Here is a 15,016-nt window from a genome sequence, read left to right as displayed (position 1 = left end):
ATGACGCGTACTGGCGGACTGTTCGCGAACAGACGGGTGCGCTCGACGTGGTCGAGAATACGAAATGAGGCGCGCGTTCGCGAAATGTCGAGAGACAGATCGCGTGGGCGTTGGGTGCCAAATGCGGATGCGAGGCAAACATGCACAAGCATCAGTCACCACCCGGCCAGCGCGCGCCTAGCAAAGCTTCCTCTCTTGACCGCAGAACAAGTTCCGCATCCCATGCACGCAGGTTCGAGACGCCGTCGGCGTTTCCAGACATTTCGCTCCATTCAAATGACGGTATGACCGAGAACATACGAGGAAGGCTGAACGCACACATACGTCATCACCTGCGTCTCTCATGACCTCAGTTGGTCGTTCGAGACTCTTCAACGTCTCGAACTTTCTGCATAGACGAAGCGCATATAAGGGCCCCTCGTGCTCTTCGATCCCTCAACAGTTCACTTCTCGACACCACAACAACCCCACAACATCTATACTGCTCACGACCTCCCCTCACTATGTCGCTCTTCAACCTCTTCAACGACTCTTTCTTCTCCGACTTTGACCGCATGTTCGACGAAGCTTTTCGTCCGTCGCAATGCGCCGACCCCGGCGATAACCACTTCGCAGGCCGTGACACCCTCCGTTCTCCGGCCCAGGTATGCCCCCTCCCTCCGCGCTCCCGCATTCACAGCTGACGACTCCTCCAGGATCGACGTCCACGAGGACAAGGAGAAGAACCTTGTCACCGCGACGTTCGAGCTCCCGGGGATCAACAAGCAGGACGTCAGCATCGACGTCCACGACAGCTTCCTCACCGTCTCGGGCGAGACCAAGACGGAGACGAACCGGGACGAGGGCGGGGTCGTCCTCTGCGAGCGCCGCTACGGCAAGTTCTCGCGCTCCGTGCCCGTTCCCGAGGGCGTCAAGGTGAGTTGCTTACCGCTTGGCGTGCATCTCTCGACCGTCGAGCCGATCGCTGACGAGGTGCGCTGCAGCCCGAGGACATCAAGGCAGCGATGGAGAACGGCGTCCTGACCGTCACCTATCCGAGGCAGTCCGCCGAAAGGGCTCCCAAGAGAATCACCATCGCTTAAGGCGTCGTCCTCCGCAGTCGTTTTTTCAGTCTCTATGTAGATGTAGCACCTTCATTCCGCCGTTGTACTATTGTGCGTTGTAAGCTCGATCACAAAGCGAATAGCAGTCGCTTTCCAAAGCCTCGCCTTGGAGCCCTGGAAACTGAGGAACAACGCGACGGGCCCGGCCGGATGCCGGGTCGGGCTCCCACCGCCTCGGGCGGATAAATGGTATAGTCGCATCCACCCAGAGGACGAGCCGCTGAGGCACTGGCTGGAGCGGATCGAAGGCAGTTCGGGGTGTTAGGCGGTGAAGCGGTCGTGGACGAATGGCGAGCTGGCATCGGACGATGAAGATGGGCTGGATTGGAATGGGTTGGAAGAGAACACGGAAGACCTCGAGAACGCAGAAAAGAATGTTGGCGAAGCATCGCAGAGCGCATTAGTCTGACATCCAGATGGGTTGAGCAGTGGCGAGACGCCGCGAATTGGAACTCCCGCGGCAACATTAGCACCTGCAACTCAGCTACATTTACCCCGTCCATGCGCGCACTACAACCCCCACCGTCTACCACACGTACGCAAACACATCGAAGTTCGGGTCGTTCCGCCACTCGTACTCCACCACGTTCGCAATCTCCCGCGCCAGCCCCTCGTCCCACACATGCGCAACCCACCCCAGCGCCATGTCCAGCCCCGCGCTCACCCCGCCCGACGTCACCACGTTCCCGTCGATCACCCACCGCGGCTTCTTGTCCCACCCCACGCCCGGGTGCATCGTCGTGTTGTGCGCCCACAGCACCTTGTCGCACGTCGCGCGCCGCCCCTCGAGCACGCCCGCGCGCGCGAGCAGCTCCGCGCCGTTGCACACGCTGATCATGTACTTGAGCGTCGGGTACGTCGCGCGCAGGTACTCGACCGCGGGCCCGAGCGCGTGCGAGAACGCGCCCCAGCCGCCGGGGACGAGGAGGACGTCAATGTCGTCGGGCGGGGCGGCGAGCGTGTGGGTGGGGACGACGGTCGCGCCCGCGTTGGGGTTCTTCACGTTGGTGAGGAAGGCGGGCTTGGTGATGGGGAGGTCGTCGGGGACGAGGGTGCTGACGGGGTCGAGCGCGGGGGAGGTGGAGGAGGAGATCCAGTAGAGGGACATGGGCTTGTGGGAGGAGAGGGTCTGGATGATCTCGACGGGACCGAAGACGTCGAGGGGCTCGAAGCCGGGAAAGATGAGGACGGCGAACTTGGTCGGGGCTGCGTCCAGGGTGAGCACGGGGTTAGCAACTTTGGTGAAGGGCGAGGGGCGGAAACGAACCTGCAGTCTCCATGGCCATTGTAAGTGCGGTGGTGCTGTTCGAAATATCTGAACGAGGGAGGTTGATGCCTTCTTCGCTGCGTTTGGGGCCTATTATATACTGCGAGGACCGTCGATTGGACGCCAATGAACGACACCCCGATTTTTCACGGCGAACTGTCCACGACACAGCTCGGCTTGGAGGTTGTTGCTCCATCAGCGTGCGTCCCGCCGAAATGCTTTGTACTTCTACGATGAATCAGCAGAGTCCAGCGCGCAAACCGCGAACCGCGAACAACGCACTTCGGTGTCCTCATAAGGCGTCTCCCTCAGGCGTTAATGCCGAACGACTCGTGTGAACATGAGCTTAGTGAGCAGACCGTAAGAAATAGCGTTCCCGCGGGGACGCGTACATATGACCGTGTTCATTGACTGCAGGAAGGTCCTTCCCGGTCGAAATGCCCCATAGCCTGTGCATGGGATGCCGGATAAATATCGACACCACGATGGCTTTGGCGGTTAAAATACGACAGCATGAACATGCCGTTTATGCGTCTAGGAAAGTTCGTGAGTTCATCAGTGAGTGGCAACGCTGCGACGCTGGAGCAAGGACGCACTGTGATTATCGGCGGATTCCCTCCGAGGTCCTCCTCCTACTTCAGTGTCAACCTAAAGCACGTTCTCCCCGCATGCAATGTGCCGATCTCTTCCGATCAATGTACAAAGCAGGCATGCGTGCATGCTAGAACGGTGTCGCCGACGCGCCGACTTCGGAGAGAGTACGTGGGTGAAGCCGCGGTTGCAGTCAAGGACAGCTCCGTCTCGAGCAGACATTGGCTGCAACAGGGATCGGATACGGAGAGTGGAGAAAGGACAGCGCATTCATTGCGTTTCCGGAAACCAATAGGGAAGAGACTGGAGAGGCACGTAGAGGAGGAAGGGTGCAAAGACGCGTGCAAAGAAACGAAGAACATGCAACAGATCCATATAACCTTTTCCCGACGCTCAGCCGTCAACCTGGTTCCAACCTTCCACTGGCCGTATCGCTGCGCGCGAGAGATATGGGTTCTATAGATACCGAGCAAACGCATCATTGCACGAGCACATCTTCCCGCACCTGCCCACCATATTCTGCCCGAGCTCCATCGCCGTCCTCACCTCCTCATCCTTGGCTGCTTATGGGAGGACACGCCATCGTGCAGAAAGCCGAGGGGTGTATTAAAGAGCGCACCATGTAATAGGCCATCTGCAGAGACGGGATTTCCGCGAGGCTCGGCAGCGAGTGTTGAGTGTTGAAAAGTGCCGTCTGCATGGATCATCTCCATTATGCCCGGGGTCTTCGCGGAGGGTCGACCGCCTAGCGCACGGTCCAGCGATAATCGCTACGCTAGAATTGGGTCATGGACCATGAAAAGTGCGGGGTGGGCAGTGGGAGACCCGGGGAAGTAGTACGTAGGAGAAGGTGCCACTGGTGGCGAGCCAGTGTCAATCGCTTACGTGAGACTAATAGGCCACGTGCACTTGATGCGCGAGCCCGCCACCGTCGAGTTTATCTTCGCGCCCTCACTCTCGCCGCACCCTCGCCCCTCGCCCCCTCCCACCTTCTTCTCCCATCGTCATCGCGGGGGGCATCGTTTCCTGGAGCTTGCTCTCGCGCTCGCGCTCGGTCCTGTTCACGTGGCGCGAGCGAGACGAGAGCCAGCAGCGTTCCGGGTTCGATCTTGGACAATATTGACATTCATGCATACCACAGGAATCACTGAATTCCAAACCACAACCTCGCAGCGAAAAGACTCGGCCAAGCCCAGCGGAACCATGCGAGCCGCATCCCGACTTATTTCTTCTCCATCATCTCCTTCTCTCGTGCCCGAATATCTTCCTCTTGCGCGCCCATCGTGACCTCCTTGTCCTCGATCGCGTTGTGCCGCGTCCCAAAGTAGAAGTCCTCCGTCAGCAATCCCGCAACGAGCGGCGGGACCGCCGTCACGAGCGCCGCGATGAACAGCGGCCGCATCGCCCCATTGTACGCTGCGCGGCCCCCCCCGTGAGCGCACGAAGCCCGAGCCTGACGACGCCGTGGGACGCACCTTCGACGATCTGCGCGTGCTCCGGCACCCTGCGCGCGACGACGATGCTCCCGAAGATCCGCGCACGCTCCTCCGGGCCGTACACGTCCCCGAGGAGCCGCGCGAGGCCGCGCGGGACCTCGGCGATCCAGACCGCGGCGGCGACCGCGGAGCCGACGGCGCCGCCGACGCTTGCGCTCAGCCCGAGGAGCGCGGTGGCGAGCGCCATGTCCTGGTGCGGGACCGAGGCCTGCACTGCGACGCGGGAGCCGACGATCTGGAAGGAGGCCCCGACGGTGATGATGACGATGCTGAGGACGAGCACGGTGGTGGACGGGTTTGAGAGCGCGTAGAGCTGGATCCCTTGACCGCTGCAGATGAGAGTGGAGAGTGAGCGAGAGGTGCAGAAAAGGAGAGGGGAGGTGAGAGCGTACATGATGCGGACGCAGAGGCCGAATATTTCAAGGTACTTGTAGCGGTGGGTGTAGCGCATGAGGAAGCCTACTAGGATGCAGACGAAGGCGCCAGTGACGGTCTGGATGTATGTCCAGTATGTGTACTTTGAGAGCTGTCATGGCTCGTCAGCGTGTATGTAAGGAGCCGTAAGTCGAGTACTCGCCGACCACATAGACCCACGAGTTGAGGTACGTCGAGAACAGATGGCTAGAAAGGAAATAGACAGCTTCCATGAACGCGCAGCAAATCATCGTGCGGTTCCAGATGCGGCAAGGCATGATCGGGTGCGATGTGAACTTCCACTCCCAGACCGCTGTCGCGATCAGAAGGACGCCTGCGACGACAAACATTGCAACAAGAGACGCTACTTCATGATCAGCGATGCGAAGATGAAGAAAGTGCGGCGCGAGACACTCACGGTTACGGAAGCCGTTCTTCGCAGTGGTCGACAGAGTGAGGGGGATGAGGAGCATCGCGCACGAGAAACCGATCAGGAGAAGTCCGAGGGCATCCATGGCGTTCCAGCTTGCGATGACCTTCCGAGGTATTGATAGGCGTGCACCGTTGTTGACAGCTTTGTTCTTTGAGGTGAGCGATAGCGCTGTCCAACAGAGTGTGAGCGTTTGTCGTTCAGAATACAGCCAACGTGAATGCACCTCCTAGGTTCTTCGCTCTCCGCTCGCTCCAGAAGAGAAGCGTCAACGCGCCGGGACTGAGGGTCACAGGAACCAAAATCGCAAACATCCCGAACTAGAAAAACATGAGAATCATAGAGAAGACGGAGGCGTTATGAAGCTCACGCCCCAGCGCCAGCCGTTTGCTGAATTAGCAGCGATTCCAATGGTGATGGACGTCGAGATATGTAAACGTATTGATGAGTATAGGAGTGGCGATGAGGAGCTCGTAAACGACGCTCCGCCACTGTAAAGAGGTGATATCGGCGACAATGATGCCTGTGAGGAACCTCAGCCCTTGGCTACCGAGGGCATAGATAATCTCTCCTCCTGCGACGGCGTCGACCGTCTTGGAGGCCGCGATGATGATGTATCCCAGAGTAAAGAGAACTACGGATATCGAGAGCGCCACAGGACGCCCGGCGAGATCTGCAAGCTAAGCTTGGTTGGAAAAATGCAAGACCGGGAGACGTTCATGCACACCTTAGCCAGAAACGGCGTCGAGAGGCCGCTCACTAGAGAGCTTGCAACCGAGATGGTGCCGAGGATGGTATGCAGGCTTTGACCCCAGTGGTCGAAATGAGGGGATGCGCTGATGGCGTTGGTGAGTAACCAGACCGTGCGCAAGCTTGTTCGGCGAGAACCGCACTGACTTGCAATATCCGTCCCCAATCCGCATAGTACGCGGCGGCACACCACCGTAGGGCCCGAAATCGTCTGTCAGTTGGCGCTTACAATGCAACGACCCGCAGCGTCTGCTCGCGTGGTGTGCACGTGCAAAGGTCACGCGCAAGCATCGCCACCCCTTCACATCGTCAGCTCAGATCCCAGACCGTGGGCAGATCATCTTGCTCTCATTCACCTCTCTCGCCCTGCCCTCTCGCCCCGTCGACCACGCCCTCCCCGTCGTCGCCATGAGTCTCCGCTGTGCGCCAGGATGTGCCACCCACCCACCTCTCTCCCCTCCCACCGCTTCCCCCGCGAAAATCCGACGTCCCCAGCGTTTTTCCCGCCCAAATCGCCATGCATCTCACCCAGCACCTCTTTGACGCATACACCAACCTCTCCTGTCACTCTCCAGACATTCTGAGCACAGATAACAAGTGCAGCATCTACAAAGAGAGTCCTGAGACTTCCCGCGACATCGACGAGTCATCCACGATCGATCTGCAGCCCCGCTAGTGAGTAACTAGTCGGGTTGTTAGTGTTACATAAGCGATTAACACCGATCGTTAGTCTCGCGGCTTACCCGCCGTTGCACTCGACCTCCACCACCGCTGCCCCAGCGGACTTCCCCCCTCTCCACATCGCGCCTTCCTCTGGTGCAAGCTACAACGAAGATGAACCACGTCTTTGGCTTGCTGTGCAACATCGGCTCCGATCGTCGTACTCGGCGTTGGACGGTGCGCTAGGCGACGACCAGCCCCCGGCCTTCCTCAAGGGCTCCAAGCATCTCTCACAAGGCATCGATTGCGGATCCACGCAGGGAGTCAATTCCTACGAAGAGCTCTCGTCGTTGCGCTACACGGACGCACTCGCGTCGAGCGACGACTGGCCGTGCGGTACGCTCTACGACCCTTTCCCCTTCGACGGCGTCGCATCCCCCGGCTCCTTTTATGATGGCTTCTCCTTCGCGTCGTCTCCTACAAGTACCCAGGACTCTACGGAAGATGCGTCTTCGGTGTCGTCCTACGGGTCGTCGCCGTCCCCTACTCCTGCCCACGCCCCGTCGCCTCGTGCACAACAGCCCAGCCACGAGGAGCCCACGACTCCCGCCACTCCTCCTCCACGGCACATCCGGCGCCGCAATCCCGCCGCAGCACCCCCTTCCGCGTTCTCCGCGACCGCCACGACGTCCAGGAACCCGTGGAAGTGCCCGCACTGCCCGTTCATCCAGCACTCGCGCCGCACCCCAGACTTGAAGCGGCATATTGCCACCCACGGTCAACCTGACGTCGTTTGGACGTGTCGCGGGGTACCGCTGCGCTACGCCGGCGACCCGAAGTACACGAGGATGGCGGTGCCGATGGAGGAGGTGCAGGCGGCGGTGGAGTGCGGGCGGACGATGGTTGGGGGATGTATGAAGGAGTTCTCCCGCAAGGATGCGCTGACACGGCACCTGAAGAACCGGCAATTATCGTGCGCAGGGAGGCAGGCTGTGGAGGAGTGGCATTGCGTGGAGAGCTGACGGACCCGTGCGTTTTCTACTGGCTTTTCTCCCTTCGCTTTCTCCTCGATGTACCGTTCAAACTTCAGCTGGTGTTGAATACGTCACGTGTAACGTTTATTCTAGGAATTCGATCTTGGGTCGCGCATACCGAAACGTGTGTTCGCGTCGTCTAGCTCAAGGTGCACGTCATGTAGCCACTTGGATGTGCTTTCGTTCCGTTTCGTGTATCTAGTCTTCCAATCACGGCGACGGTCGGGTCAACCGTGGCTGAGATGACAACGAAGACAAGCAGATGATGTCGCCTGGTAAGTGAGCAACGACTCGACTCGCGGAAGGAGGGGACTCACAACGACCTCTTTCTCTAGCATATCTCGTGTGGTTATACAGATGCCGTTGCTCATTGCACGGCTCTACAATTGACAACAACGGGAAAGGCGGACATCAACGTTTCAAACATAACAGACCGTCAATGCCGGCGCCTCAGCTCCAGCATGTCCCGGTTCAGCGTACGCACACCGACAGATACGACCCTCCACGCGTGTCTCCGTGAACTCCTCGATGGGGTCTGCGTGGTGTCCCGCCGCGTCGATGCGCTCGGCGAGCAGCTCGGGCCACCTACCGCGCCCTGACATCTTCGATGGCCTCGTCTGGAACCTGGGCACGCTGGACGGCGAGCGTCCGCAGCGACGGACACGGCGTCTCGGCACACCACGGCAGCGCCCGCAGGACCTCGTCCAGCAGCGCGCCGACGAACTCAGGCTAGTTCGGCGTGTCATGAAACGGCGACAGGCGGTTGAGGTCCAGGGCAAGCGTCTCGAGGTGGGGGAGCGCCTTGAGGAAGAACCGCAGCCCGCGCATGTCGAACCTCGTCGTGAACCGGACGTGCAGCTCGCGCACAGAGGAACCCGAGGTGGCCGTTCTGGATCCAACAGTCGTCGTAGCCCTCCTGCGCATTGTGGAAGCGGCCGATGGGGTGGTTGGCGCGGGCGGGGTTTGGCAGGCCGTCGAACACGACCGCGAAGGTGTATGGGAGAAAGAGAGACATTCGGAGAGGGAGTCGAACTGCTCATGCTTGTCGACTTCCTTATCCAATCTGATCTCTCCTTCTGCCCTGTTCTCGCCTCACGAGCTCTGGCACCAGCCAAGCATTCTCATGTCCGCCGCTGCAGCGGCGATGTCCTGTCCAGAGAGTCTGTAAGATGATCTAGGACATTCCAAATCATGAAGACAGGTATGTCGTAATACTCACGCATGCCGTGCGTTTTCCGCGTCACGGGAGTGTGCAACTTCGGTATCAGGACGGAGACGTCGCACCTAGGGACTTGGTGGAGGACGGCGAAAATGCGTCCCTTGGACGGAGGCGAACATCCCGGTCATGCGCTCCTGCTTCCAGGCAGCGCGAGCCGAGTTCTGTCTGTCCTTGATACGTATTCGTGTAGCACCACCAATACCGTGCAAGATCTGGGCATTCAGGGGTCAGTACGGAGACCCTTGTGCCTCGGATACGTGCCAAGCTCGCCTGGAAGACGATCATGTGGATGCGCTTTGGCGCACAGAGGGGGCCACGTACGACTTCAAGTATTCGTGCAGGCCTGCCAGCGTGCGCATAAAAGAGGGCTGAGACTCTGGTACCTCCATCGACTCACCCCACCTCACACTCGCCCACTGCTTACCCGTCAGCACACAATGCAAAGCTACTTGGGAACCGCTCTCGTCGGAGGAAGCCAGGGCACGTTGAACGACGGCCTGCTCTTCCTGAACGGCGCCGGTGAGCCGTTGGACTGACGCGATACGTTAACGGGTAGACCGCTGACCTTGCTCCCTGATAGGAAACCTGGTGTTGAACGACAGCGGTGAGCGCTCCCTTCGCATGGCCCATTCTAGTGTCGTTGACTCATCGAAAACACAGGGAAGAACACGCTCAACGCCTCCAACCCTGTCAAGAAGATCGACCTCGCCCACGGCTGGGTGGTACGTAGCCCGCCTTCAATGTATTAGGAAGCGTGCTCACCGTTGGCTCCGGACGGTACTACCAGGTGGACGGGATTACCGTCACGTACAGACTCGCCAACGGCGGCACGTCCGTGGTGACGAACGGAACCGTCCTCAGCACCCCTATCAGCTCCGTGACTCTCGGAGACACCGAAGTGTTGGTGGGCGTGTTTGGCCGCGCGGGGATGCACTCGTACTACAACCGCGAGCTGGTGATCAGCATCGGGTTCGTCATCTTCGACACCGCCAAGATCACGACGCGCACCGCGGGGGTAATTGTCACGCCCGAGCACGCGCATCACTGAGGTACTGACGCTGAGCGACAGCCGTTCGGGAACGGGGACGGAAGCAACCAAGGAAAGGCGTTCTACACCCCCGACGTGCTCGCATTTGGCAGCTTCACGACCACGAACGGAACGAGCGCCGCAAGTGAGTACTCCCCTTATAGTACGACCGGGAGTAATTGCTTATCCTGATCGATTAACAGTGGGTCTTTCTGGACTCATGGTGTACAGGAAGCCGGTGTGCTAGACGCGGCGCGGCGACGTTCCCTAAGTGCCACGAAGGGACTTGGAGTTAGGATGGAAATCAAGTCAGAGTTTCTTGATATGTTGTAGTGCTAGGAACCACCATCAGTATACACCGTAAAACGAAATGTACCGTGCCTCAGAATTTGAGCGTATCTCCAACACACCCGCGCGAGCAGCAGTGACGTTGAGCGGTGAGCAGTCTGCGATGGCGCCCATTGCCGTCAAACCGAAAAGTCGTCGGAGTAGAGACCACACGATTGGGTAGCTCGTGCCGCCACAGCCCGTCGCTGAGGTCAACCGTCAAGGCCCAAGGGCTCCCTCGCGACCCAGATGATCCAACGTGCTCTCGATGCGGAGAAGGTACGCCTCTGAATGCCATTCCCATCGCCCCTCGTACTTATACTTCATTAGGCGAAACAACCAAAAGCGGAAGAAGAGGCCGGCGCCCGACAAGGAACGTTGACCTCCACTCCATCTCCCTCACCACCATCTCATTTCCCGAAGCACTGCCCGCCCGACGTGCGCCGGTGGCGCAGCATCGCGTCGCGCCGGCTGAACGCCATCAAGCACCCTCCCACCCTCTTCTGCGCCTGGATAATATACACCGGCATCCCCTTAATGTTGATCCCACGCTTCCGCGCCTCCGCGGGTCGCAGCCCGTTACAGAACCACCGCGGCGGCGTCGAATCGCCCGTGTGGGTCTCCGCGTGTCGGCGCCGGTCTGGCGCGCGGGTGCTCGTGTAGTTGCAGTGCGGGCACTTGTTCGGGTCGACCTCGCCCGACGGGGCCGCCCCTGCGGGCGGCGCCGCGACATGCTGCGGAGGAGAGCGCGCCGAGGGGTCCGCCGCGGGCCTCACGATCGGCGCCGATGCCGGCGTGTACGGGAGCGGGGGGCTCGCCGTGTCCGGTGACAGGACCTGCGCGTTGCGCCGTGGGTAGACGATCACCTCGGTCTGGTAGCGCCAGTCGATAGGCGGGTGCGGGTGCGTGGGCTGAGCGCGGGTCGTCAGGCCGCCTGGCTGGGAGGCGGTAGGGACGGGGGCGGGGGTGGTATAAGTACGCTCCGACATGGTGCGAGAGTGGATGAAGGGTGAACTTGTCGACTGGTGCGGAGGAGGAGGAAGACGTTGTTGTGGTGAGTCGTCAGGAGGAACGCGCGCTCTTTTATATATACTGGATAGCCTGTTTCGCTTTGTTCCTCCAGAGGCGAGACGAAGGCCACAGCACAAGGCAAAAAAAGTAGAAAGTCGGAGTGCCAGCGGGATATCCGCCACTCAAGCGACTATTACCCATGTTGGGAAGGGGTGGCGATGGAGTCGCTCCGCACTGAAGGCATCGACCTTGACGCTGCTCTGCCTTCTAGTCCCGCCACATCTTCCCGAGCGAGTTTAGTCTACAGCTGCACACGTGCTCCCGGCGGCATAGAATCTGCGTCGCACAAATCAGCCCGCGCCGGAGCACACCCGGAAGCGAAACACGTACGATAGTCCCATCTCCCATTGTGCCGAAGGAGCCACTCCCAGTCCGCGCGGCCAAAATCCTCCACCGTCCGGAACGTGACCTTGCGGGGCGGCCAGTGCTCCGTCCACTGTCGCGGCGGGTACGCGTCGGGCCCGTCCGGGCCGGGGACGAGCCAGCGCAGATACGGCCCGAAGCCGTACAGCTCGAGCGCGGGCGGCGGGTCTTCGAGGAGCTGGAGCTTGTAGTCCATCCCGACCGGGTGCGGGTTGAAGATGTGCAGGTAGCCGAGGGAGGTCCTGCAGCGCACCTGAGCCCAATGGGTGAGCCAACTACTGTTGCAGCGACGGGACGGGAACATACGAAAGAGAGGAAGGCGTTCTCGATGAGGTAGTCACGGACGACGAACCCGCCGATGCGGAACGCGTTTATGTCCATTGGAACGCACGAGCTGAGCTGCTCGATCGTCTCGGTTGTGATCTCGGCCTCAAACCCGAGCGCGAGCGCTTTGATGGAAGGGAGCGTGTGCAGCATGCCGAGTATCGGCTGAGATGGAGGGAGACCCGACCAAAATTGGTCTTCGACGTCCGCGGGACTGATGTCAAGACGCTTCAAGATGTGCCGTCCAGCAAGAAACTTGCTGATAACTTCGAGGACCGCCGGCACGGAGGCTTCTTCTGCGCAGTTGAATCTAAACGACTCGAGAAACGGCAGCGTGTCCGGGACAAGGGCCTCAGAAAGCCCCGAGACGGTGGATGGCATGATCGTACGAAGTATGAGGGCGAGATCGCAAAGGCGCTCGCAGTGTCGGAGAATGAGAGCAAGCCCGTCAAGAATGCCTGTATGTGTGAGCTCCAAGACATTGACGTCTATGAAGGCGCGGGGAGGGAACATCATGACGAGATCACCAACCGCTGACAGGTGATGTAGAGTCGGAGCGTTGTTGGACACCGCTGAGCAAACGGACTGCACGGTAGACTCTTTGATCAGGTTGGCGTGGTAAAGGTCCCAAAGGTGATCGGGATCAGGATGCAAGATCAGCGAGCGGAGGTTGGTGAAGGAGACTAGAGCGTTGTTTGAGACCACTTCGATTCTAAATGGGGTGGGTGATGAGCGAATAATCCTATCATGACATAATCAAAGCAGCGTACGGGAGGCGTAGATGTTGTAGCGTGGCACCGGTGTCCTGTGCAAGAGAACGCAACAACGAGGAATGGTCGGGTGGTGGTGAACCGAACCAATCGACCGAGCAGAGAGAGGGCGCTAGTGCATGGATTGCTTGCTCCAGTTGTCCTGCAGGGTCGGCAGAGATAAGCGTCGTGACCTTCCATAGAGCTCACGCACTTACGGAGCTCGAAGATGCAAAAGTTGTTGTCTTCCGGGTAGAAGTGCACATTCAGCTTCCTGACGTGCGTCGCAAAAGACGGAGTAGTAGAGATACGATACAAGAGTTCCCAGGTACGGTTGTTCAGGTCGACAAGCTCCGAAAGGTCTTCGCTCGTCCGTTCGATGTGTGGCGGCTGCCAAAGCCCGAAGTGGAGGGTAATATGGCGAAATAGAGAAGCAACGACGATGGTGTAGTAGGGACGGGATACGAACAAGCATGTTCTCTTGTCTTCCAGCGGAAGTGATTCGAGTACAAGTCTCCAGATCTCCGGTGGCAAGTCCCTGTCCATGATGGTCGACGTCAGAGTTGAGTTGGCGCCCGTCTTGCAGCCACGCGCTCGTTCGGCGCCGATGGCCGGAGTTCTCCGAGCTGAGCGAGCTGGCACTCGACAACGAGGCTGACACTCGTGCTCTGCCACTCCAGTTGCCACCGGGGAGCGAGCATTCGAGCGGCGGAGACATAAGTTGCTGTAAGGGTTGGTTTCTGTACTCTGGATTGGTGGTATAATCTGACGCCCTGCATGATATAGCTGCGTCATGACGACCGTCGACGTCGACCTTCCTGGGGAGCTCACCGACATGGTCATTGAACACCTTCACAACGACGTTAACTCACTCAAGTTATGCTCACTCGTATGCCAGCAATGGCTCCCCGCTTGTCGACATCATCTTTTCGAAAGCGTGATCTGTTATCAGATCCAGCCTGACGGACGATCATTGCAGGACCTTCTGCATTTTCTGTCTTCTGGAAACCGCATAGGCCCTTTCGTCAGGAATCTCGTAATTGAACCGGGCGGACACCCCAACGAGCTCGGCGAAGTCACTGTCTTCAATCTGAGACAACTACTCCGTCATCTGCCCAATCTCCTTCATATCTCTCTCTATCGTCTTCGCATCTCCGGAGACACAGAAGCGCTCCTCCCTCCGCCCGGATCGAAGTCGTACATCTATCACAACTTGAAGAGATTAACCATTATCACCTGTGGATCCGTAGACGGCTCGTTCATTCCTTTTCTGTATCTCCTCCGCGTCTTTCGCTCTATTGAAGTTCTGTCCATCACGAGGCTCCTTGTTCGCTGGCAGAATTCCGTCAAGCTATCGCCTCTTTTCGCACTTGTAGCAACCTCTCTTCAGATTCGAGAATTACACATCAAGTCATCTTACCACGTCTCGACCGGGTTCGAAGGCCTCTTCCTCCTCTATGTTCACTCGAATCCTCGTTGGAGGTTGCGCGCCCTGCGGGTCGCAGTCATCGACTTCCCCTATACCAGACCATTGGACGACGTCCTCCCGCTGTGCACGGAAACGCTCGAGGAGCTGTGCCTGGACGTCATGCGCTCGTACTGGAGCATGGACGCGCTCTCCCGATCTCCCAAATGTGAGCCCCATCTCGCTCCTCTCCGTTCTCACCTCGCACCAGCGCCCACTCACGCATTGCGTTCCCAACAGACAGCTGGTCGAGCACCCTCTGGAACCTCCCCCCGCTGCGCGCCTGCACCGCGCTCACCCTCCTCAAGGTCAAGCTCAGCACCGCTACCGACGACGAGCCCGACGATAGCACGCGCCGGCAGGCGGCGCGCTCGGCCCAGGCGTTCGACGCCAACGTCACGCTCGTGCGCTGCGCCCCGCCGAGCGTGCGCACCGTCGTGTTCAGGCTTGAGCACGTCGGCGCGGCGAGCGACGCGTTCTTCCCCACGCTGCGTGCGCTGCCGTGGGCTGAGCTCGATGATGCCCTCGCGGTGATCTCGGGACTCGAGACGGTGATGTGCGTTGCACGCCGCTCGGAGCTGTTGGCGCGCTCGGCGGAGTACGGGAGGACGTTGGAGGAGTTTTTGCCGCGTATGAGAGGAGAAGGGAAACTGAGGATCATTGTGGGGGATTCGAAGAAGGAGTGAGGTGCGTGTAAGCCATATTCTGGTGTACGCTGGCTATTCA

At 59.4% G+C, this 15,016-nt stretch overlaps 10 protein-coding genes across 10 annotated transcripts; 5 read left to right on the top strand and 5 right to left on the bottom strand.

The window, feature by feature from the left end:
• Window positions 1-503: 503 nt before the first annotated feature.
• BXZ73DRAFT_93860 (HSP20-like chaperone) lies at window positions 504-1,082 on the top strand (the record flags this gene model as incomplete). Its single annotated transcript, XM_048026710.1, has 3 exons — window positions 504-618; window positions 680-915; window positions 984-1,082. The coding sequence occupies 3 exons, from the start codon at window positions 504-506 to the stop codon at window positions 1,080-1,082; spliced, it is 450 nt and encodes a 149-aa protein (XP_047870808.1).
• A 547-nt stretch (window positions 1,083-1,629) lies between these two features.
• On the bottom strand, window positions 1,630-2,389 carry BXZ73DRAFT_93859 (class I glutamine amidotransferase-like protein; the record flags this gene model as incomplete). Its single annotated transcript, XM_048026709.1, has 2 exons — window positions 1,630-2,339; window positions 2,371-2,389. The coding sequence occupies 2 exons, from the start codon at window positions 2,387-2,389 to the stop codon at window positions 1,630-1,632; spliced, it is 729 nt and encodes a 242-aa protein (XP_047870807.1).
• Window positions 2,390-4,183: 1,794 nt separating this feature from the next.
• On the bottom strand, window positions 4,184-6,224 carry BXZ73DRAFT_109206 (uncharacterized protein; the record flags this gene model as incomplete). The annotated part of the gene is made up of 9 exons (XM_048017277.1): window positions 4,184-4,377; window positions 4,437-4,786; window positions 4,850-4,983; window positions 5,039-5,235; window positions 5,290-5,472; window positions 5,528-5,621; window positions 5,724-5,981; window positions 6,029-6,137; window positions 6,199-6,224. 9 exons carry the CDS (start codon window positions 6,222-6,224, stop codon window positions 4,184-4,186), a joined length of 1,545 nt encoding a protein of 514 aa, XP_047870806.1.
• Window positions 6,225-7,406: 1,182 nt separating this feature from the next.
• Window positions 7,407-7,733, top strand: BXZ73DRAFT_58749 (uncharacterized protein; the record flags this gene model as incomplete). The annotated part of the gene is made up of 1 exon (XM_048021667.1): window positions 7,407-7,733. A coding segment is annotated over one exon (327 nt), but the record flags the coding sequence as incomplete, so codon positions are not given.
• A 597-nt stretch (window positions 7,734-8,330) lies between these two features.
• On the bottom strand, window positions 8,331-8,760 carry BXZ73DRAFT_109204 (uncharacterized protein; the record flags this gene model as incomplete). Its single annotated transcript, XM_048017276.1, has 2 exons — window positions 8,331-8,474; window positions 8,581-8,760. The coding sequence occupies 2 exons, from the start codon at window positions 8,758-8,760 to the stop codon at window positions 8,331-8,333; spliced, it is 324 nt and encodes a 107-aa protein (XP_047870804.1).
• A 641-nt stretch (window positions 8,761-9,401) lies between these two features.
• BXZ73DRAFT_109203 (uncharacterized protein) lies at window positions 9,402-10,238 on the top strand (the record flags this gene model as incomplete). Its single annotated transcript, XM_048017275.1, has 6 exons — window positions 9,402-9,483; window positions 9,545-9,568; window positions 9,625-9,686; window positions 9,752-9,979; window positions 10,034-10,136; window positions 10,195-10,238. 6 exons carry the CDS (start codon window positions 9,402-9,404, stop codon window positions 10,236-10,238), a joined length of 543 nt encoding a protein of 180 aa, XP_047870803.1.
• A 496-nt stretch (window positions 10,239-10,734) lies between these two features.
• BXZ73DRAFT_5716 (uncharacterized protein) lies at window positions 10,735-10,995 on the bottom strand (the record flags this gene model as incomplete). The annotated part of the gene is made up of 1 exon (XM_048021546.1): window positions 10,735-10,995. A coding segment is annotated over one exon (261 nt), but the record flags the coding sequence as incomplete, so codon positions are not given.
• Window positions 10,996-11,630: 635 nt separating this feature from the next.
• On the bottom strand, window positions 11,631-13,371 carry BXZ73DRAFT_109201 (uncharacterized protein; the record flags this gene model as incomplete). Its single annotated transcript, XM_048017274.1, has 5 exons — window positions 11,631-11,665; window positions 11,720-12,005; window positions 12,059-12,788; window positions 12,847-12,988; window positions 13,044-13,371. 5 exons carry the CDS (start codon window positions 13,369-13,371, stop codon window positions 11,631-11,633), a joined length of 1,521 nt encoding a protein of 506 aa, XP_047870801.1.
• A 247-nt stretch (window positions 13,372-13,618) lies between these two features.
• BXZ73DRAFT_58743 (uncharacterized protein) lies at window positions 13,619-13,861 on the top strand (the record flags this gene model as incomplete). The annotated part of the gene is made up of 1 exon (XM_048021666.1): window positions 13,619-13,861. A coding segment is annotated over one exon (243 nt), but the record flags the coding sequence as incomplete, so codon positions are not given.
• A 552-nt stretch (window positions 13,862-14,413) lies between these two features.
• Window positions 14,414-14,976, top strand: BXZ73DRAFT_83742 (uncharacterized protein; the record flags this gene model as incomplete). Its single annotated transcript, XM_048023947.1, has 2 exons — window positions 14,414-14,459; window positions 14,531-14,976. 2 exons carry the CDS (start codon window positions 14,414-14,416, stop codon window positions 14,974-14,976), a joined length of 492 nt encoding a protein of 163 aa, XP_047870799.1.
• Window positions 14,977-15,016: the final 40 nt, after the last annotated feature.

The sequence above is a fragment of the Epithele typhae genome, assembly GCF_022376455.1.
Source record: "Epithele typhae strain CBS 203.58 chromosome Unknown BXZ73scaffold_222, whole genome shotgun sequence".
Taxonomy (NCBI): domain Eukaryota; kingdom Fungi; phylum Basidiomycota; class Agaricomycetes; order Polyporales; family Epitheliaceae; genus Epithele; species Epithele typhae.
Note: the sequence above shows the minus strand (reverse complement) of the source record. Positions and strands in the feature narration are given on the sequence as shown.